This window comes from Triplophysa dalaica, chromosome 10, assembly GCF_015846415.1.
Source record: "Triplophysa dalaica isolate WHDGS20190420 chromosome 10, ASM1584641v1, whole genome shotgun sequence".
In the NCBI taxonomy this organism is placed as follows: Eukaryota; Metazoa; Chordata; class Actinopteri; order Cypriniformes; family Nemacheilidae; genus Triplophysa; species Triplophysa dalaica.
The window spans coordinates 11,158,794-11,182,203 of NC_079551.1; the positions used below are offsets into that span (position 1 = coordinate 11,158,794).

The 23,410-nt window shown below is 37.1% G+C and overlaps 1 protein-coding gene across 2 annotated transcripts in view; it reads right to left on the reverse strand.

Moving 5' to 3' along the window:
• Positions 1-74: 74 nt before the first annotated feature.
• p3h2 (prolyl 3-hydroxylase 2) overlaps positions 75-23,410 on the reverse strand; it is a 41,147-nt gene continuing 17,811 nt past the window's right edge. For both annotated transcript variants that reach the window (XM_056759852.1, XM_056759851.1), the window contains exons 2-15: positions 11,213-11,365; positions 10,057-10,246; positions 7,292-7,423; positions 6,217-6,344; positions 4,322-4,411; positions 3,847-3,887; positions 3,675-3,766; positions 3,475-3,602; positions 3,222-3,317; positions 2,730-2,880; positions 2,184-2,301; positions 1,992-2,067; positions 1,760-1,900; positions 75-1,002 (exon numbers count right to left, since the gene is read on the reverse strand). In XM_056759852.1, coding sequence (XP_056615830.1) covers positions 910-1,002; positions 1,760-1,900; positions 1,992-2,067; positions 2,184-2,301; positions 2,730-2,880; positions 3,222-3,317; positions 3,475-3,602; positions 3,675-3,766; positions 3,847-3,887; positions 4,322-4,411; positions 6,217-6,344; positions 7,292-7,423; positions 10,057-10,246; positions 11,213-11,365 — 1,629 coding nt within the window. In that variant the 3' untranslated portion in view covers positions 75-909. The remainder of the gene's footprint in view (positions 1,003-1,759; positions 1,901-1,991; positions 2,068-2,183; positions 2,302-2,729; positions 2,881-3,221; positions 3,318-3,474; positions 3,603-3,674; positions 3,767-3,846; positions 3,888-4,321; positions 4,412-6,216; positions 6,345-7,291; positions 7,424-10,056; positions 10,247-11,212; positions 11,366-23,410) is intronic.

Below are 23,410 nucleotides of genomic sequence, written 5' to 3' on the forward strand. Positions count from 1 at the left end.
ACCAACATCATACTGAAACAAAAAACAAAACATGTAACGGATTTTGTGTAAATGAAATGAAGAACGTAGGCAGATATATTTCAGTATTTAATTTAAAAACGCAAACATTGTTTTGCATTAGAGAAAAGCATAAATACTCATATCATTAAATATCAGTGACAAACAGTGGCCATCCTTCTTCCTCGAAACTGTAACAGCAGACATGATTAATTTCAAACAGGTCAGTACAGTACGCATTGCAGACGTGGAAGTCGATAGATTTGAAAGGAATTTTATGCCACATTTAAATTCGAATTCCTTGAAACAGGAACAAATTGAATCTTTTATAAAAAAAGGTTCCCAATACATAAAGCTATGATGAAACCACACCATAATCTGTAAACAGTCATCTAATCCCATGGTTTTGAAGTTTGAGATAAATAAAAATGTGAAAGCACTGCGGTGTGACTGAATAAATCACAGTGATCTAATAAAACTACATAAATATACCGACAGCTACTTCAATCTTATACGTATGTACAGTAAATATAAAACTGTGCAAATTTTCATTGTTCATAGTCTGTTTCGTTCGGTTTCTGGAATAACGTCTAGTTTAATAAAATTGAAAATAAAAGATTTCTAAAGAGTATAAATATGATGTTATACAGTGTCAATGAACTCTTTCATAATAATATTAATGTCATTTGTATTTATTTTCCTCCTTGTTTCTTTTAAAGGATGAAAGCTAGTAGTTGCAATGCAAAATCACAATGTGACTGAAACCGTGAAGTCTAAATAATAATTTTCACCCAAAAAAATTAAAACAACACACACCATCACATCAAACAGTAAAAAAATAAAATCATTTTGATCGTTCAATAAATAGGTATTGACATGAACCCTGTGCTTTGTCTCCCGTTTGTTGTCCGACTATAACTCGTCTTTTGGGTTTATATGCAGGCCGTGATCCAACATGTGCTGGTTATCAAGAGTCTGAATCACCTCGTCCGCTTGAAGCCTCTCCTGCAATTCAATTGAAACAGTTTTCAGACCATTTCGCACGTTCTTGCACATAAATCATGTTTTTATCGCTGCACCTTAAAAGTTTAAGACGCAAACAGTTCCTTTGCATGAAACGACCCACATAAAGGAATGATAGTGTCTGTCTTATACTTCCTTTCCCACCTTACCATGAGTGGGCGAGTCAGCTTCACTAAAGCAAAAAGCCATCATGCATGTCACCTATATGTGGGTGGTCAGGTTTATGACATCAGATGTTCAATGGTTTCCTTGCAAGCTTTTTTTGCAGGGTACTGTATAGTTAAAATAAATTGAGTTTTTTCGTCTTTTTCATTCTGACTTCTGAAATATGTCCTCTGAAACTTAACTAAATTCACAATATGGGTGTTCAAAGTTTCACTTTCATAATTCTTTGTTTATATATTTAAAGTTGTTGGTGTGCCACATGCGCACAATTGCACCAGGTGAAAGGCCTTATAAAGTGCGTTTGGTCATGTCTTCGCACTGGCATTATTTCGCCGCGTTGTGAGAACAGGAAGTGGTTTTGCGGTTTGACAGCTCTCATTAGTGGGTATAACACCTCTGTAGAAGTAGGTATAAGAAGGTATTGGTGGCTCCGGGTTTGTGCATGTAATGTAATTCTGCATTTACTATAAAAAGATGTTATGTGACCATAAACATCAAACTGAAACAGAACCTCAGGTGTGATCGTTCATGATGGCAAGTCACATTAATTAAAGATTTGGCAAAAAAATCTTACCAGCTCCCTGTAGAGAGGGTCTAAAGTGAACCAGAGTGCCACAGCACATCGCTGCCCCCTAGTGACGGCACGCACGCCATGCGGATTCTCTCCGCCTGATGAGAACCCGACCAACCTCCCGCACCTCGGCTTAACCGAGGCCTGCAACAGGAAACGTCATAAATCTATAAAAAATGAACTCTGTGTGGTACGACAAAAGATACTAACAAAATAAAAATGTACATTTCCTTACAGTGACAGTTTTGGCATCCATTTCCGTAAAAATGAATTCTCCGCCATCAAAATCTCCATTCAGGTAGAGCAGAGCACTAAAAGATAAAGTTAATATCATTTTTAAGATTATTTTGTAATCTGATTGGTCACAATAATAAATCAGATCGCTCAGAAAATTGATAACAGAGTTAAAGGTATACAAAGATCTTACCTGTAGTCTCGATAGGTATAAGCGGGCGGCTCCTTCCAGCACTCATTGGCCTCTGGGTCTAAAAGACAGTTATCAGCATGTATTGGGTGGCTGAGGTCGTTCCTGTATTCCTGTTGCCCTTTTATCGAAAGAAAAATTACAGTCAAACACTGCTTTAACAAAACTGTATCTCAAAATATTAGTATAGGAGTATCAGTACACTTACAGGGAAAGTTCACCCGAAAATCTAAATTCTGACATTATTCATTCACCCTCATGTCAGTTCAAACCTGTATGACTTTCTTTCTTCTGCAGAACACGAAAGAAGATATTTGGAAGAATGGTAACCAAAGCACATTAACCCCATTGACTTCCATTGTAAGAACACAAAACCGCTGCGACATTTCTCAAAATATCTTCCTTTGTGTCTTACAGAAGAAAGAGTCAAAACAGGTGAATAAATGATGACCTCCTTTCTATTTTGGGGTGAATTATCACTTTACCAGCAGTGAAATGTGTAGTCACCACCACTGTAGCTGTGCTTTAACCTGAGTTGAGGTCTCGTACCAGATATGGCCGTCCTACACACCAGATGTGTGTATGAGAAATGCAGAGTGGAATTGAGCATGAAGTATGACTCGATGATACTCCTGGCCTTCTCGCTGACGTCATAAAAGAGGCGAGCACTTTTTAAAGGTACACGTCCCTCATATCCATACTGCAGGTGAAGAGCGTAAAGACATGACATGACCATTTGTCCAATCAAACGTGATTAAAAAACAACATGAAATGACATTAAACTGAAAATTCTGCCATCATTTACTTAACCTTTCTGCAGAACACAAAAGAAGATATTTTGAAGAATGTTGGTATCCGAACAACGGCGATACCCATTGACTTGCATTGGTTTTTTGTCCTTTCAATAGAAGTGAATGGGTACCGCAACATTCTTCAGAATATCTTCTTTTGTGTTATTTAGAAAAAAGAAAGTCATACAGGTTTCAATGACAAGACGGTGAGTAAATGATGACAGGATTTTTTCTTAGTAAAGTCTCTTACCTTTAACGTTTTCAATACAGTTGCTCCTTCAAATTTCTCATTGGGTGTGTGGGGAGACATTTTCCCCTTGTAGCCGTCACCTGCTGCGGTGACACTCTGCCAATATTAAAAATATTTATATATCACATCCAAGTCCATTAAATTTAAGTTTATAAAATATGTTACTTATAATACAAAATAAAAGGTAAAAGTAGCTCAACTGGAAAGCCGGTGTACCTAAATGCATAAATGTAATTGTAATAAGTAGACTCACGTGTGCCAGATGACTGAGCTCAGAGCACTCGTCATCAGTGATGACATCATCAAGAACCACCCTCTGTGATCCATTCAAAGCTTGAGAGTTCAGCACGAGCCTCACGTTCTCATACAGCAGTGGACCCCCTACACAAAAAATCCTCACTTTGGTTTCACATTTACAAAACGTAGATTTGAAGATTTAAAAGTTCAAATTACCATCTCTAAGGTCTTGTGCTATAGCTGCCGTACTGTTCTTCTTTGCTGAAATCGGCACATAGTCCATCCAGCCATCTGTACCTGAAGGAATCCTACAGACACGTATTTGAGATGTGAGGAGAAACCTTTACAAGATCACACGGGTAACTGAGGATGATAAGAGACTGTGTACCTGTTAGCATCTTCTCGACCCCCTGTGCTGCTCCAGTAGTTCTGTGGAGCGAGACAAATTAAAAGTCTTCAAATAAAAGAAATTTAAAGTTTGCGATTTATATACAAGTATTTATGTCGATGATGAAATCAAAACTTATTCTATAAGCTCAGTAAACGTTTCATCACTTGTACATTGAATTTAAAAATGATTTATATTTTTCTTTTTATTTCAATCAATTTCTCATATAGAGACATATGCATTTTTACTTTTTTCTTGTTTTATAAGTCTACCACAAGATGGCAATGTTAGTCGATTATTTATTTTAAGCTATTCTGACCACCTGTTCCCAGTGTCAGCTGGCATGAGCTCACACACACACACACACACACACATTATGTCCATGTCAATAAAAGTCAACACTTTTTGCACTATATATATATTTTATTGCTCCTATAAATACAAACCAAACACAGAGCTTGTAATTTTGACCTACCCCTTCAATGTAGGGCACACCGAGGTTGTCGCCGCCAATCAGAAGCAGGTCTGATTCCTGTTTGTGTCGCCTCAGGTACTGTTCAGCTTCCTGTGTAAGAGTTCAGACTCAGATTATTAGATCAATAACAAATGTGTGGCAGCCTGGTAAGCGATTTATTTATAATAAATCAACAGCTTTTATTCAATTATTTAATATTTTTTCCCAATGCGCATTCAAATTTCACGTAAAAAAAAGAGTAACTACACACAATTTTCTTCAGTTGACTGTTATATGATTTCCATTACTCTGCAGTATTTTCTTATTTTTTAAATCTTAATACACAACACATGGTTTGCCATCTGAATTCAATTAATGAATAAATGAGAGAATTAAACATTTATATTCAACAAAATACCTATGAATCTCACAGGTCAATATGTAAAGGATAATCCACGGCTAGCCGTGCAAGGAAGGCCAATAGTCACCTGACCCGACCGTGATCATTTGCTAAATTAAAGCTGTTATTGATGGTTACGGTGACATTTTTTTATCAGTTTTGTCATTTAATTTAAAACATTGATCAAACTGACTGGAACTACTTGTGCATTGAATGGTTTTAGTGCACACCTTCCAGCCAATCAGAATCGAGTATTCAAACACACCAGGGTATAAACACATTTTCTGCACAGTGCTTGAACTGCTGAATTGTGCAAAATATTATTACATCATTATGACATCATCCCATCGTTAAGTTGTACTGCAAATGCCAAGTTTGGCTTGTAACCGCACAGTTATGTTTCCAACTTGCACTATGTAGAAAACTACGGTCCCCAAACTCTTTATCGCTCAACAAAATAAAGACACCTGAAGGTCACGGTCTGAAATCGAGCCCAGGTCGTTCCGTAACCTGCCGTATTTCTCTTGACGCTCTCCAGCATTTTTATTACTGGTACCTGGCTCTCATTTAAAGCAGCTTGTTCTGTCTGCTGGTTGAGACCGCAATTAATAACAGTCCCAGTGCCCTCGAGAGGAAAAGTTAAAAGCGGAAAAGCCAGGAATTGAAATGTTACCAAACCATAACGATCGGTAGCATTTGCGGCTCTGCGCTTCCCTCCTCGGCGCGAATGCAAACAGCTCCCAGATTGTTTCAGGCTATTTTTATGTCAATTTTCTACCCACAATATGAGGGCTTTTCATTCAGCATCTCTGGGTTAACAAGGAGGAATTCGGGAAATCAGACGTGACAGCGGGCCAGAAAGATGGAACCATTGCCCAGTGGGGCGGGAAGAAATTGAAGCGGTTGTTATGAATTAGAAACCAAAGGGTCTTGTATTGAAAGCCGTATCCAAGTCTGCTGGCTCTTGACCTGACAAACTTGTGTGCCTTTACAGCGTTAATAGTTACCAGGCTTTCTGACGAAAATCTGTTTTGGATGGTGTATGAACATCTCACACACCAAAGCCACTATACACAATGACTGTTTAAATGTGTTTATGCACATATAGACTCCAGATAATCTCTCTACATGGGGATCTACTATACTGAGCATTACAAGTTACGTTAACAATACATCCGAGAAAACGTTTGCTATACTTAGATGGACTGGAGCTATAGTTATTATAAAAAAAACAGCCCACAGGATGTTCTTCAAAGCATCTCCCTTTGCGTTCCAAAAAGAGGTACAATTTATGAGTTTTGGAAAAAGGATGTCGAAATCGTAAATGTGATTTAATAGAGGTATAAGGCAAATGTAACCCATACATATTGCTTGTTATGCTGCAAGCAAAAGTAGTCATCTTCACATACATTTTCATGGCAGTATTGATTTAACAACCGAATAATGCTGTGAACATTGACTGAGTAACGAAAACATGAACACCATACAAGGGTTGAATAATAATCCTGCATCTCACCTTTCGAGGTTGGCCATCATGTTCCAGTATCTCCCTGTAATATTCCACATTCTCAGTCATGAACTCGTCCCCTTCATGGAACAACAGGTATGTGAGTGCACACGCCAAAGCATCATCAGTCCTCCCCACTGAAAACACAAATCAAAAAGACTGAGTGTAGAATTATACAACATTCCTTCAAAGCTCCAGTGTATGAATTTTAGCGGCATCTAGCGGTAAGGTTGCGAATTGCAACCAAAGGCTCACGCCTCCCCTCCCTTTCAAAGCAATACGGCGGCTGGCACAGAACTCATATGTCGTCACGTTTTCGCTTACTTCGCACTCTGTAGAGCGGTTTGTCCTTTTGGGGCTACTGTAGAAACAACATGGCGTATTACATGGAAGGGGACCCGCGGTGTATGTAGATAGAAATAGCTCTAAGGTAATAAAAACATAACGCTTCATTATGTTAGATCTTTATACACCTCTGAAGACATGGTTATGTATATAAATATTGGATTTCTGTCAATTGATTCTCAAAAGAATTTCACACTGCAACTTTAAGTAGATGCTCTTATCAAAAGCAAAAAAGTATATTTTCGCACTGCATCAGTATGTGTGTATTTGCTGTTAATGAAAACATCAGCGGCATCTGTGTTCTGTTTTAGGCTTCTGATTATTCATCCTACAAGACTGTCTGATTTTTCAGAGTGTTGACTTCCCACAATCACGATTATTTCCTCTTGTAGACCTGAGCTGAGAAACACTCGCATTCCAGGTTAGTGACCACAATGGAACAAACACTGCAGAGCTGAGCTAGTGGAAATCTTGTGAGACATTCAACAGAGACGGCTAGACAACACACACACACCTGGGTATCCGAGACTGATATCTGACATCTGAAAACATCGAGCAGTTGTGCTGAGTGTTGTGTGCGAGTGAATGTGCAGCTGTGATGTTAAAAAAAAAGCTAGGGGCAAGCGAGTAATAATTCTAATTCAAATGTTGTTCATTCCTGTTGACAATTTTCTATCAGAATGAGTTTGTTGGCAAACAAGACACGGACTACAATAATGTACAATATATGGAGACTTACTTTGGAAATAGGCAAACTGGAGGTAGTCATAATGCAGGGGCAGGTAGTTCTCCATCGGGGACAGGCGACCGGGGCGAGTGGACAGGTCTCTGACACACTCGTGCTCACAGTGAAGGACCTGCGTGTAATGATCTGAAAGATGCAAATCAACAGGAATTATCCCAAAAGATTGTGACTCTCAAATTATATAAATTATAAGTGTAATCTAAATATTTATTCAAAGTACTGTTTTATGTTAAAATGTGAACGAATCACTAATAGTACTATTCATGTATTGCTAGTATATTTGTATTATATTAATACATTAATAAAGTACATTTAAGTATAACTATAATTAAGTATGTTTGATAAGATAATATTTATGATGTATGCTATTTATTAAAATAAGCATTTACAGAATATGTATTATTAACAAATTATTTTGTGTTTACGTATTTAATTAGTTTATTAATGAATATATATCAATATATATATATCAATATATATCAATATATATATATCAATATATCAATATATATATATATATATATATATTAATATATTATTAATACTACTTTTTACAGATATTTATATAAATGATTAAGAATAATATTTAGAACCCTTCTAATGAATAAAAAATAGTTTAATAACCGATTTATTTCACCCAGACACACAAGGTTAATATGATAAAGTCTGTATCAGAGGTGCTGGTGGATTTCCTGTGGCAAAGCTCAAGAGCAAAGACTGAATTAGAGAGCTGAGAAGAAGCAGGGCAGGGCCTGCCCACTTTAAAGGGCTGTTGGTCTGTTATAACAGGGTAGATCTGTATTGAAAAGATTATTTTAACATGAATGTAGAGATAAATGAACAAACAGAACAAATGAGTCACTGTTCAAAACACTTTAGATTGTTGAATTTGTGTCACGTTACTCTATTCACATATTAACGTAGGAATATATCAAGTCATTGACTTTGATGGCACAATGACAATCTAGAAAAAGTGCAGGCCGTTTACATCAAAAGACATTTTGTTAATATGGGAGTGAACGAGTTTTGGGTTACAGTCTAACTCTCTGAAGTTGTCACTAAAGTTTGTATGTGAAGGAACATTGCCAAAGTTGAATAAAGTGTGGAAAACTTAGATCAGAGGACAAACAATAAAATGATTCCAAATTAATTTAATGGGAACGAAAACAACAAATCCACAACAATGTCACACATCCCCTCAGTGTATCTAAAAACATACACACACGCAAGCAAGCGACCTCATTCACTCAATAAATCACTGAGCGAACAGAAAACGTCAGTGACATCATCTGAAATGTTTTCCAGGGATCCGTAATGATGAACTTTGAGATGTTTCACAAACCCCTGAAGCTCACGTCAACACTGACAAGACCCCCGGAGAACAAGTCCTTTCACGACTGACCGAGAACATCAACTCTTCTCAGCGTTTTCCACATTCATGTCACGGTTCAAACATTTGGGCCATAGAAGCCTGTCAATCATGCAACAGTATTTCACAGTCTTCCACAATTCCCCGGAAATGTGCACACAGGATTATTTTTAAGACAAGTATAGGGGGTCATTTCGAAAAGAAATAAGAAAGTGAGATATGGGACCCTGTGTGACTCTATGGGCCTGGAGCCGAATCACTGACAGCCGAGGATGTTGAAGTTTCTCTGTTTTTGATAATGTTAAATGTTTTGTCACACCGCTTTCCGTGTGGTTTTACGGAAAAGTGCTTGACATAAAAATTTTTACATGGACCGCTACATCTGTGTGGTCTGTTGAATTCCTAAACAATACTTGTGCTTCGTGCAGGAACATAATGGCTTATGTTTAGTCTGTATTACAGACAATACATCGGTTCATCGGCCAAAGTCAAAATGAGAGGCTTTTGTATCTATAAATAAAAAAACTTTTTATTTTGACTTTTGGCTCCACCTGGATTAAGATTTGAGACAAAAAACTTCAAGGTTTCAGGTTTATTATAGTTTTATTGTACTTTTGTTAATATTTTAAATAATAAATTTTTGGTTTTTGTTATATTTTAGTTTCGTTTTAAGCAATTTTATTATTTATTTTTTATTGAACAAAGTACGTTGTTTGATTTCTTTTTATTTCACGTTTAAGCTTTAGTTTTTATTTCTTTTCAGTTATTAATTATTATTTTAACTAGTTTAAGTTTTTAAATAATATTTACTATGATGTTTCATTTCAGTAAACAAATATTTTTATACGTTGAAAACAAATTGCTTGTTTTCTGCCAGTACGTCTGTTAATTTTACAGACATTTCCATTAACGCTAAAACTATGCAATGCACCGAAAAAAAGTAAAATACAAGTAAAATATAAATAAAATACAATACAAACAATTCCTTCTTATTAATACAGTATACAGTTTATGTAGAAGACATTGAACCAGGACGACTCTACAGAAAAATGTCACACCATTTAAAAGTATTGGTTGTTGGATAATCATGAACTGACTTGTTAGACACAACAATGCCAGATTTTGAGCATGGTTTGGAAAAACAACTTCCTTGTCTCAAATCTTAGCACAAGGTCACAACACAGAGGTCAGAGAAAGAAAATATCTCCATTAATGGTGGCAGTACAAATAGCTTTAGAAATAACAACATTATAACCACAACAGAACATCCAAAAAGCCAGTTGAGGCCAGAAAAATTCCCAGAGTTACCCTTTCAGAAGCATAGATGATAGATCTACCATGTAAAGAGGAAGTGAAAATGATTAGAAAAAGAGTAGAAAAGCATGTGTACCTGAGATCAACTCGTTGAGGCTGTATCTGTACAAAACATGATCCTGTTCCTGAAAGTGATGTGGCCCTTCGCAGAGGGCCTGACACTCCACATCGGCGCGGTAATACTCTTTTAAAGCCTCTTCGAAAATGGTCACCGCCCCATCGTAGTTTCCTTCATCGTAGAGCTTTACTCCAGCAAAGAAGGCTTTCTGAAAATACAACAATGCTTCCGGTTCAAGACATTGACTGCGTTTACACATCATTAAACAATGACCCTAAAACAAGAGTTCAAATTTTAAACTATGGATTATAAAAGAAGACGAAACAACAATGAAACGTGCGATTGGAGATACACTGACCAAAATTATGAACGCAACACTTTGAATTGATTTTTCATGAGCTGAACTCAAAGATCTGAGACTATTTCTATGTACACCAAAGGCCTAATTCTCTCAAATAAGTCAAGTCAAGACCCCGATGAGGACGATGTGCATGCAGTTGAGCTTCCCTGAGACATTTCTGATAGTTTGTGCGGAAATTCTTTGGTTATGAAAACCGATGGTGGCTGGTCTCAGACGATCTTGGAGCTTAAGATGCTGGATGTGGAGGTCCTGGGCTGTTGAGGTTACACTCGGTATGCGGTTGTGGGGCCGGATGGATGTACTGCCAAATTCTCTGAAAGGCCTTTGGAGACGGCTTATGGTAGAGAAATGAACATTCAATTCATGGGCAACAGCTCTGGTGGACATTCCTGCAATGCCAATTGCACACTCCCTCAGAACTTACCACGTCTGAGGCATTGTGCTGTGTGAAAAAACTGCATATTTTAGAGGGACTATTTATTGTGGCCAGCCACATCTGTGCAATAATCATGCTGTCTTATCATCATCTTGATATGCCACACCTGTGAGGTGAATGGATTATCTCGGCAAAGGAGAAGTGCTCACTAACACAGGTTTAGACAGATTTGTGAACAATATTTGAGAGCAATAGGCCTTTGGTGTACATAGAAAATGTCTTCGATCTTTGAATTGAGCTCATGAAAAATGGGGCCAAAAACAAAAGTGTTGCGTTTATAATTTTGGTCCGTGTAGATACCGAGTGTACCAAGACCAGTAACGGATGTCGAAGCGTTTAATTCAAGCTTGTGCACTTGATCTTCAACTGACACTCACCTGATGCGGACGAGCTTCCCGGTCAATTAAATGTTCCTCTTTTACGCCCTGTATGGCTTTGTATTGCTCCAAGTCTTCGCCCATCTCAACATGCTCAGGGTTGGCCTGGAAATACGTGTGAGCGGCGGATGCAGCTTTATCCGGCTGTCCAAGCTGTTTAAAGAGACACAAAACAGAAACTTTGAAAAAAGAATACATAGCAAAACATTGTTTCATGTTGCAGAAAAAAAAGACATGTTGCGTGTTTGTACTTTTTACACGGTCCCTTCATCATCATTCCAGTATTAAATTCACAAAGTGTGCTTTTTCCATGCAGCATAAATCAAACACTCTTGAAATGCAATGCTCTTTAATATCAGGGAATCGTTTCAACTTTTGGCCTCAGATAGTGTTTATGGATTTTAATGAATGAACTAGGGACTGTTTGATATATGATTACAATTCCAGAGGATTCTGTTTGGTTCTGAGAGAAACGTCAAAACAAATTCACAGAAGCCATCAGATGTTGTTATTCCAGCCCTTTATGAAATGCAGACCTAAAATCTGTTTTGCACATTTGAGGAGGTCGTCACTTGCTTTTATCCGCCTTTAACAATATAATGTATGAAACACGCTCTAAAAATTTGATGACAAATGACAGAGGCGTTGCCAAACAATGACAAAGATCCTTTACCTTTTGTATTCCAAAGCTTTTAAAGCAAAGTACATCAAGATGTGCAATAACAACAAACTGATGAACAACTCTACATTTCGCAAATCTCAAATATACAAACCTAAGGTCCAAACTAAGCAGAACATAAAACAAATCAACCTCATTTTTTTCTTTTTCCAGACTTGGCCAAGGAATCTGTTATCTGTCAGGAATGAGGCAGTGAGGCTTAAGGCTTAGGGGGACATGCTTGGTTTCCTCTGAAAGGCCAAAGTGCAAACTGGCGTCGACCGCATTCCTTCAAATTCTTTATATCTCCCTCCTTGCCGACTGAACTGGAAGGACACTGATTGGATACAGGGGATTTTGGTGTTGAATCCAAATGCTGACCGGTTCAGATTTTTCACCACCACAGCTCAGATTCCAAAAGCCAATGAGAAAACTTCTGTCTGACTGAGATCTTATGTTCAGTCACCTGGTGAGTTTAGTCCACAGAGGTTCGGTCAACCTCCAAAAACTCCTCATGCCCTGACAAATCCTGTAAACATCACAGATCAATGATCATAGAGTTCACGGGGGAGATGGAAAATGGCCAAACTAGGCTGTGAGTTGGACCCGCTCCATGCGTCCCAATTCTCATAATATCCATCCTAAATAGTATTTGAAATTAGAAGGAATGTATCCCAAATCATAGTATGTTGAAATTCTCAAAGTCAAAATTCGAAGTGTAGCTCCATGAACACTCAAACGGCTGATATTACCCACAAGCCACCAAGAGAGGTGCCGAGTTTAGTGATGCTCAGCTGCATTTGTAAAATTAAATAAGAGATGGTTGACTGAATAATGTTAGTAAATACTGTAAACACATTAAAATGTAAATACAGTAAATGCTACATAAGAAAAAATGAACAAATAAATTCTTAATTGACCAGCGTGTATTTATTTGAGGATCTATAGATAGAAATGCAATATAATATACATAACTAAGTATAAAGATCTTACATAATGAAGCATTATTTTTTATTACCTTAAAAAGAATTTCTATCTACGTACAGCGCGAGTCCCCTCACATGGAATTCGATATGTTGTTTCTACAGTAGCCCTAAACGGACAAACTGCTCTACATCACAAACATAACGACATCTTAGTCCTCTGCCAGCCACCTAGTGAGAGAGGGGGAGGGTGGAGTTAGCCGTTGGCTGCAATTCGCAAACTCACCACAAGATGCCAATAATACACTGTACCTTTAAATTGATAGTAGAGCTTTGTTTTATTTTAATTAAGACTGTTGATGATCACAACAATGACCACTTCTGGCTCTCATTAGTACTGTTTTTTAATGCGGTACAATGTATGTACTTTTTTATAACAAAAACAATAGTTTTTATTTCACATTATAAGTAGCATCTTTCCGACACTAAAAATAAATTCAAGACTTAAAACAAGACACCACTAAACTTCTGTTACTATTAAAGTTCTCATACAAACATTCATTTAGTGGTGCTGAAAATTATTGAAAGTTTAATGGTGTTGAAAAATTTTATGACTATGATGACAGCAAAACAATAGAGGTTTTCATCCCACGAGCAGTTTAAAGAGCCTCACTGACAGAGAAGCCTCACTGCTAGCATTTGGAGCTTTACGTCATTAAAAAAAGTTTCCAAAAGCTTCATATATGTGACCGAAGAAATGGACACTAAACAAAGTTGTTACTCATCGATCGTGTTGAGACACTTGTGTCATGTGGACAATAACTTTAGTTCAACTCTAAATGACTTCAACGGATGCTGAAGTAATCCACACACTATTCCACATTGTCTTCTTAAACCAGACTCTCTCTGTAAATCAGTTACATCTTAAAACATACTTCTTTTCATGTTTCTGTATATCAAACATAAACCTCGCGGATCGCTGACAAAAAAAAACTACGCATATCGAAATGAACTGCTAGCTATTTTAATGACTTTAACAGACTTTAGACTAACATTTGTGCCTATCTGGATAAATATTTTCCAGAGTGAGAACCTGTGGCTCTTGTAACTCGTTTTTAATATACACAGCCAGTGTACAAACCCATTTACTAGCTGGCTGTAAAAGCCGGAAAACATTGCTCTTGATGTGGGATACAGCCGATGCCAAAGTCTCATTTAGAGAGTGTTTTTTATAGCGAAGCAGTCAGAGAATGTCAACGGGATGTTTTTGGCACCGCAGATGCATTTATATTCTGAGAAATTCCACCCTGACAGGGGGTTTGGTCAAAACACTCCAAGACCGTGAACATGTTGAGGCGAGTGAGCATCCTTTAGTGTGCTTATTCATATAGACAGCATCATTCATCACGTCGAAATGCATTGTGGGATACAATATTCCATACAGTGTACTCTGATGACTATCCATACAATTTTGCACAAATCCTCTTTCCCATTCAACATGCAACCTGTCTATCACAAGAGCGTTTTGAACATTCTCCACCGTAGTCAAGCGGCCCCACGTATTACATGTGTACCACAGAACAGGCTTGTGGGAATCCTGTGTATGATGTCATACTCTTGGGGCGTGGCCTCTTTACACTAGCCCTGGCATTGACAGTTCAGCACACTAGGTCTTTTCTCTTTGCCTGTGTCACACCCAGTCGGCACACATGTTGGTTTAATAAGGTAATGTCAAAGGAATGTCTTTAAAGCCAGATTATACAGACGGCCTTTCATTAGCGCAAGTATGTGAAAATATAGAATAACTGGAAAAAGCGCAGAGTTAAAATAGCTCTGTGATAATCCGGCTACTGTATACGTCCAGACACAAAACCGCAGATGAATGGAAACCTGTGTGGATGGGGTCTGGTTCTCAGAAGGGTTCTTTGGTTCCTTCTTACAAAAATGAGATGTTCGGCTTTTGGTCTGTTTACTTGAACGTAATTGGAGAAGAAAAGGTAGGTGCAAGCAGGCTTTAATTCAAAGCAATGTACGAAACACTGAGGCTTTGTTCACACTACACGTGAATCCGATTTGGTTTTCTAATGTTTTCAAACACTCCACACTGTTATTTTGTTCGATTCTTTTGTTTAGACAGCGTATTCAACATTCATTGTATATTAAATGCTTACTATATTAACATAGTAAAAGAAAGAATCAGTTTAGATTAATACCTGTGTTTATTTTCAACTCACCATTCTTTCTTCCAATTCAATTCATATCAATTATATTTATAAAGCGCTTTTCACAATGTGCTTTGTGAAAGCACCTTTACAGGAGAAAAATAAGTCAAACAGAGAAACACAGAAAAGGTAAAACACAGCACAGTGCATGGTGTTTATAGAACAAGCAAGATCATTCGAGTAAATCATATCTAATAAATGCAGTCTCCCGGTGCTGCCCTGTGGCTGCATATTGTCTTTCATGTTAGCCATCTCTTGGCCTGTAGCTGAGAGGTGAGTCAGCACTCTCTACACATCCCTCACATTCCTGCAGAAAGGCCAGACCCCTCGGATAAGTGCGGATCAAGCCCTGGACTCATGCTGGCTTCCTAATGACCAGACTCCCCGCTGGGCCATACACTTTAATTCATGTGAACTCATATTTACCCTGTTTTACAGTAAAATGTGGTTGATACAATGCAATAAAATCTTCAAAATTGTATTAAATTATAAAGTACATAAACTTTATACATGTATATATATATGTATATATGTACATTTAATCTAGGGATGCACCGTAATGAGAATTCTTGGCCAAAGCCGAATTTGATGTGCAACACTTGGTCGAAGGACGAATAATAACGAACATGTATTTTTTTTTGCTTACCCATTTTATCACATAGAATATGCTTTTTACTTTTTTGTATTGCTTTTCAATAAAAATAGTAACACAACTATTCAATTTTTTATATTTATTTAAAACTGAACATTTTATCACCAGACAATCAGAAAACTAAAGCACAATATAAGTTACAAATACATTACGAAATATTTGTTTATCTTTTCATGGCCCTTCTCGAATAGCCATAGGCCATAACCGTCTGCTAAAAGACTGTAAGTGTATATTTATTAACTGTAAGTGCAACAAAGTTGATGAACCAACAACAAATGAAAGATGATTCATAAATATATAAGCACCTTTTTGCTTTTTCAGACACTTTACAGTGTTTCCACAGAGCAGACATGTTAACTGCTTTAGTCAAGCTCGCGCGCCTCTAACTTAACGCTCATGCACCACTTACTTTGGCCGTGTCAGAGTTCGGTAAAAATTATACATCCATTTTTGGCAAAAAAGGGCATGATCGCTATTCGGCCGAATATTTTCGGTGGCCGAACATTCGGTGCATCCCTAATTTAGACATTTAACTATAAAACGTTTTTCCATAACAACTGTTTGGTAATGGGGCAAAAAATTAAAAGCTGCAATCTGTAACATTTGTCTCTCTATCACCTTTATTAGAAACATAAAATTGCAGATTACTTATAGTTTGTTTAAAAACAACTTGCATTTCCTGTGAAATCAGACCAAGCCACGCAAATTTTAAGTGATTATTATAAGTTTACAGTTGTGAATAGCTTTAAGGTAGGGAGACGCTGCTTATATGCTCAAAAACTGGTTCTTGTTTATTTGTAACCAAAAAAGTTTAAGTTGGATTAAGTTAGATTTCTTAATGTTCATTCATCATTATGACTCTTGTCAAGTGAAGTATGTCAATGCCAGCACATGGGTTGGAAACAAAGTCAGTTGGACTAGGGGGGTATACTAAAGAAAGCTTTATAACAGGCATAAAGGAAGAAACGGTATCACTTCGCCTGCACAATGCAAGCATTCATTCTCCCACCAAATAGACTAAATCTCAAGCACCCTCATATTCCTCCCTAGAGATCTCATGTACTGTATTTTTTCATGTAGCACATCCATCTGCAAGTGCAGGAAAATAAGCAAACGCTACTGTATTGGCTCTTTTCATTCTGGGAAAGCAGAGGCTCTGTTTGCCCGGTGATGAAAGATTTGCCTACGCTATCGTTGACATGTGTGGGTCTGTGGATGGGAGGTCTTTACTAAGATGTCATGCTTAAGTGTAGATTAAAAATAAACAGATCTCTACATAGTAGCTCCGAGATAATATAAATGTCCAGATATATCTGCTATTGAAAACACCAAAAAAGTCCTCAAAGTAAAACTATTGTAATGAATAGTTGATTTATACGTTTTAGACATGTACACTTTCTCTTTCTTCCAGAACATGCATTAGTAACTATTCATGCAGACTATTTAAAGAAACATTTTGGCACCGTTTCTGTATTTGTTTCGCTATAAGGTTCCACAGAATTCACAAAAAGCAAAACAAAACCTCCTGTCACACAATAAGCAAAATAGTCTGATTGATGATAACTCAGTATTTAACATCTCACAACACAGTTTAAACCAGACGTGATGCCACACGTTTCAGTACGTGAAACAAAAACAGCCAATCAGAACACAAACCATTAAAAGTCTTAAATTTGATGTATTTGTCATCAATTCAATCATCTTTTCAGTCATACAAACACTCTTACATACAATATTTGTATGCAAAACAAAGCACTATAGAAATAAATCTAAACTTAAACTCAATTGAACTGCAGATGAATATCTTTTATCAAGCCAAAATATGTGGCGTGGAAAGAGTTTAATGATGTTTGGTTTACAACCATCTCAATCCAGGCCAATTCTGAAAGCATCCAAAGCACACAAAGCTCGCGTCCTAATTTCAGATCACAGTACGAGGCAGGTTAGTTCACCCAGGGGGACCAAAGAAGGGGGCTGAGGGTCTGTTATCTTTGGAGAAATGTAGATCTTGACGGTAGCGAATACTAGCAATACTCCTGGCTTGGTGCTGCGGCGAACAAGCTAAGTGGAACCCCATGAACCTCATTCAGCATCTCCATATGGGACCCATCAAGACCCCCCGCAGAACACCAGTGAGTAAGAGCTGCTGGCTTGGGGCACTCGGGGGGTTACCTCTTCTGAGATGGAATGAATTTAACTGATTTTGTTGCCTTTATTCAGAAAGAAAAAGAGTGTAAAAGGGATTTCACCGAATTTCTTTTTTGATCATTTAATAATTTATTCACCCTCATGTTATTTCAAATCTGCATGTCTTTTATTTTAAATAATTTTGTAACAACACCGGCCCATTGACCACTCATCATAAAACTAGCCGAAAATTGCGCAGCATGTAACGAAAAAAACAAATGTATTTTTTTCCATAATATGTTCCATGTTTGCCTCTAATAGCTGTGTGTAAGTACACTCTCAACCCTCTATACACTGTATGTTGATCAATAGCAACAGCTATGTCAGGAGGTCACCATCGGCCCTGTTCTCGCATCAAACGCTTTTTATTTATGTGAGTGGATCATTTAATAACAGTCTGGCTGAGGGAGGCCAGATAAATCCACAGCACATAAATAACATATTCAGCCAAGTACTCTCACAGAAACAGCTGATGTAATGAAAACTAAAGCAACGGCTGTTTTTGGTGCAGTGACATCAAAATATTGCATTTTGTGTAAACAGACCCAAACGCCACAAATAAAATCAGGCCGTTTTGATGTTACACTCTTCCACGACTAATTAAAATTGAGAAATATATTACTAATATACAAGTATGTTAGTTATTCACTATTATTTAATTAATTTAATTATTTAATATTATTTAAATATAATTGATTTGAACCAGTAGGGTTATTAAGAGTTTTGATTTAGGTTTATATTATGTTTTAGCTTTATTTTTAGCTTTTTCGTTATTTTGTAAATGTTTGTTAAAGTTTTAGCAATTTTTGTAAAGGCTTTTGTAAATTTATAATTTCTTGGTTTATGTTTCTTTATAAGATTTATAAACTTTTATTTTAGTTTTTGTTTATCATTATAATTTTAGTGCTTTAAATTTATTTCAGTTTATTTTTGAGAAAACAGTTCCTTTAGTAAATATTTCCTTTAGTAGAAGTTTTTCCAATCATTTTAAGGTCAATGTTTTATTTGATTTCAATGAACAGAAACAATTTAAAGTTTTAATTTTAGCAAACTTAAATAACTTTGATTTAAACGAATACAGTGGTTCTCAAACTTTTCAGATCAAGTACCAACTTCAGTAAAATTATTTGTTTCAAGTTCGAACATTCCAAGCTTAAATGTGAACTCTGAGTTGATTAACACTGAGGTGCGAAACTGAGTTTTTGGTTTCCGAACAGCTGATTTGAGTTAGCTGTATCAACTCTGGGTAGGCTTACCTTGAGTTAAGCGCTTGCACCACAACGACGACAAGTCATGATCAATGGAGCTCCGATATTACTTCCCCATAGCAACGGCACCAAAAAAAGCAACCCGGCAGCAGAAAGCGCTTTGATTGGATTTACTTAATAAATAGATCAATAAACAAACAAATGAATTAGTAAATTGATGAATAAATGAATGAAACAACAAAAATAAAACAGAAATAATAAAAAAAACTCACATTCTCACTCCACACAGTGCTATAATGATGACTGTATAACGTTATGGTGTATAGGACACTTGTTAAAGTATCAGAATTTCGTGTCAAAGTCAGACTGATCACTGGTTCTGGGTAGGAACTGTCTTTTTGAAACAGGTTGTACAGCGAAGATATCAATATATTTGTCAATTTGCTTTTCTGACCCCACTGGAAAATTCCGTCTTTCACTATAAATCTAACAAAATGTAGTGAGATTTACACTGAAAACAAAAACATGTGCTAGTGGGGTAAGCAAAACATACGAGATATTATTTATTACCTTAATACCTTGGCTTATATTATTTCAAAGACTGTTAATGCTACCATACCGAGCAATTTGTCAAATCCATAAAGAAACAAAGAATGAGACCTGAAATCACCAAAATAAACCCGAATGACTCAGATCCAAGTATGTAAGTTATGTTTGCCTTTTCTTATATTTATAGTGGAAGAGAGGCAAAATGGGGCAGAAAAACACTACAGGTTTTCCGTGACCACACCGTGTGACTCAGAGGATCAAGGGTCTTGACCTGTGGGGTGAAGACCTCACTGTCAGGAGTCCCCTGCCGGTGCAACGAGTCTGTTACACTCGGGAACCCTTCGGACACTTGATCTGGAACGACTTCAGGAGTTCAGAGGTCACGCCTGGCAGGATCTGAAACACTTCTCTTACGAAAACAAGTGGAAAGACAGTTCCACTGGCCACCCAGACTGGACAGAAATGTGACTTTAGGGATTTCAAGAACTTGTACGTTAAAAAGTCTATGCATTGATTGGTTTAAATTTAGGATGCGAGTTTGTTTTGTCCTAAAAATTGTTGTTGTTTGGTTGATATTGTATTTCTAAACTCAAATGTTTGAAGTAAGCAGTGCATTTGATTTTCATCCTGCAATTTATTAAAAGCAAACTTCAACAGATTTTTTGTTGTTTGCGGCACACGCCGACATTAGAAAACCGCAACTGCCTTTGTTGTGTCTGGACACAATTATGGCAACTTCATTAAAACCATCCTCTGCTTAAGTGTCAGAAACTTTACAGCTCAGGCAAGACTACAAATATTGGGTTCAATCCGTGTAATTTGAAAGCTTTTATTGTACGGAAACAATCCAAATATCTTGCACATTTAGCTTGAAGGAGGCCTTTCTTCTCTAAAAACCTTCATCCAGAGTTATTAGAATCATTAGTGCAACCAATACAGCTGAAACTTCTTAAATCTTAAAGGGCCAGTGTGTAATTTTGGAGGATCTATTGACAGAAATGCAATATAATATATAACTATGTCATTACATTATAAAGGGTAATGTTTTTATTACCTTAGAATGAGCTATTTCCGTCTACATACACCATAATAGTTTCTACAGTGGCGGAGGGTTGCAGTGAGCCGTTGGTTGCAATTTGCAACCTCACCACTAGATCCATCTAAATTTCAATCACTGGTCCTTTAATCTCAATACTAACATAGCTCTTATTTTTGATTCTAAAGTTCTCATATTATTATATGTATTGAAGCACAGAGCTAGAAAAAACTGTAAAAATTAAGCTAGTAATCGGTTTCATATGTCTTGTATGATCTCCACAATGACCGGAACTTTAAGAGTCAGGGGTAAATCAAACCATGTCAATATGTTTCCTTTGCTGATGAAAATGTGTTGTGATGGCTCTACTTGAAACTATGACCAAAAGGACTTTCTCCTATCAATAAAAATCAACCTAAAACGAGTTTAAGTTGGTAGCTGTTATGCTTGGTTTCTATCAGGTCAATGCTGGACTACCAGACAACCATCAAAACTTGTTTTAGCTAGGCTATCAGTTCTATCAGTATTGGACATCGTTATGATCATTGATACATACAGTTAAAGTGTGACTGATAATAGGATAATCCTATGCTCCTTCACTAAGCAAAACCGTGTTTATGAATCCATCATAGCTGCTTACATTCTCATCCGACTTGGGCTGAATCCCAACATCTGGGAATAGTTTCCAAAAGCTGTGTTGTGGGGAGACTTCTAATGAGAATGACACAACAGATTTACTCCAGAAGAACTCCACATACAGCCAAATAGTTATAACAAGCTCTTACATTATTGAAAAGAACATTGTAGTATCTGTTATCATGCTGGTCTCCCCTAATTCTTGCATTTTAGTATTTTCACATACCCTTACTTAAAGCCTCACTGCAAACAAAATCATCTCATACATATTAGTGTATATCGCAATGCAAGTATCTAGCAATGCATAATATATCTGGTCACAATTAAACTGTGGAGTGGGATGGTGGACCAATCAGAATTCACAATGGGCGGGGCTACTTTTGGTTGCTCTACTATAGCATTACATATGATGATGACACGTCTATTTAAGCTAGTTCAATTCTGCATGTCAAAATCTACCAGACGGACTTCACAAGCTAAAAAGGAAGGAAGAATAAATACCAACTCTCAAACACGGCCTGGTGACGTTACACAAATATTTGAAGATTCTTGCTATAAATGTCAACACCCCCCCATCCATGAGGCCAGTGAACTCAAAATATCATGTTCCTGTTTACTTTCACGCAGTTATTTCACTGGTAAATAAAATAGAAAGTTTGTCCAGCAAACACAAAGCTCCTCGACTTTAATATTTATACATTTAATGGGTATTTTATGGAAATGTGTTACAATTTTAAATGTGAATTATCACTTTAAATAATTCCTGGCCATTTAAGCTTTCACATACTCTGGAGAGATGTGGAGACGTGTTTTTAAGAGGAGCTTTCAGGGATGCACGGCTTAATCTTCAAGCGATACGGAGTACAATTGTTTACAGCTTTGGCAGAGCCAAATGAACAGCCCACCACATTCCTCAGCTATACAGCATGTGCTATAAAATGGCATTCATGAGCACAGAGTTTACAATAACGCATCTGTTTAATTTAAAGCGGCGTTTGTTTTCTTGCTGAATGCGATTTCCGTCCAAGTGCTTTAGGAGGTTTAAACATCTGTTTAGATGGAAAATGTGATTTAAAAAGAATTTCACCTCACTGATGCTCTAAATATATTTCCTACAAGAAACATTTCAAGGATCTATTTATAATTTTATAAAGGACTTCTAACTACACTAAACAACTAAAAGTTGTTTTCAGCATCAGAATAATCTCTAGAACAAGTTACAGACCGACCTTTTGCATTCTTTATATAGCCTGTATTCTCCTCATATACTGGAATGGTGAGTGAAATAAAACGATTTGCATTTCCTGAAGGAAATACCAGTGCTCAAAAAGTACAGCGTTCAAGTATGACATCAAATGATCCATAAGTGCAAGAAAAAAAGCTGGAGGAGACAGAGGCTGTTTTCTTAAAGAGTCAGTGCACCAAAAAAAACTATTCACCCTGGTTTCATTCAAAACCTGTGTGACCCTTTCTTCTCTAAAACACAAGATGTTTTGAGAATGTCTCCGTGGTTTTGTGTCCATACAATGGTAGCCAATGGGGTCCAATGTTGTCAACCTTCTTTTGTGTTCTGCAGAAGATTGAAAATCATACATGTTTGAAATGAGATGAAAGTGAGAGACGAAACAATTTTTATTTTGTGGTGAACTTTCCCTTTAAAAGAGATGACCTTAATGTACTGTACCAAGTCCAACACGTGTTAAAATAGTGTTGGGATGACAATTTACCTCTGTATGTACTTCTACCGCATTGTATCCGCAACAAATGTGTATCTTAGACCAGCAACGTTATTGCCATACTTCTGTCTTCCCAAACAAGACTAAACGCAAATACTGGAAATGCAACTCATGCCCTCAGCAATTTCTGAAAGACTGTTGATCAAACATTGATCATACGCTGCTGCCAGGCAAATGCACAATGGAAAAAGCACATGTTCCAGTCGAGCATGCGTTCGAATCATCCATCATCTAATTCTTACAACAAGGTACGATCCAGACAGAAAACTGACGGCTGTGTGCTATTTCCTTTTACTTGTGTATAGCCCCTTGATTTTCCACAGGTGCGGCTTTGGGCAAAAACATGTTCCGTTCTCAAATGCAGCCATAACAAAGAAAAACGACCCTTTCG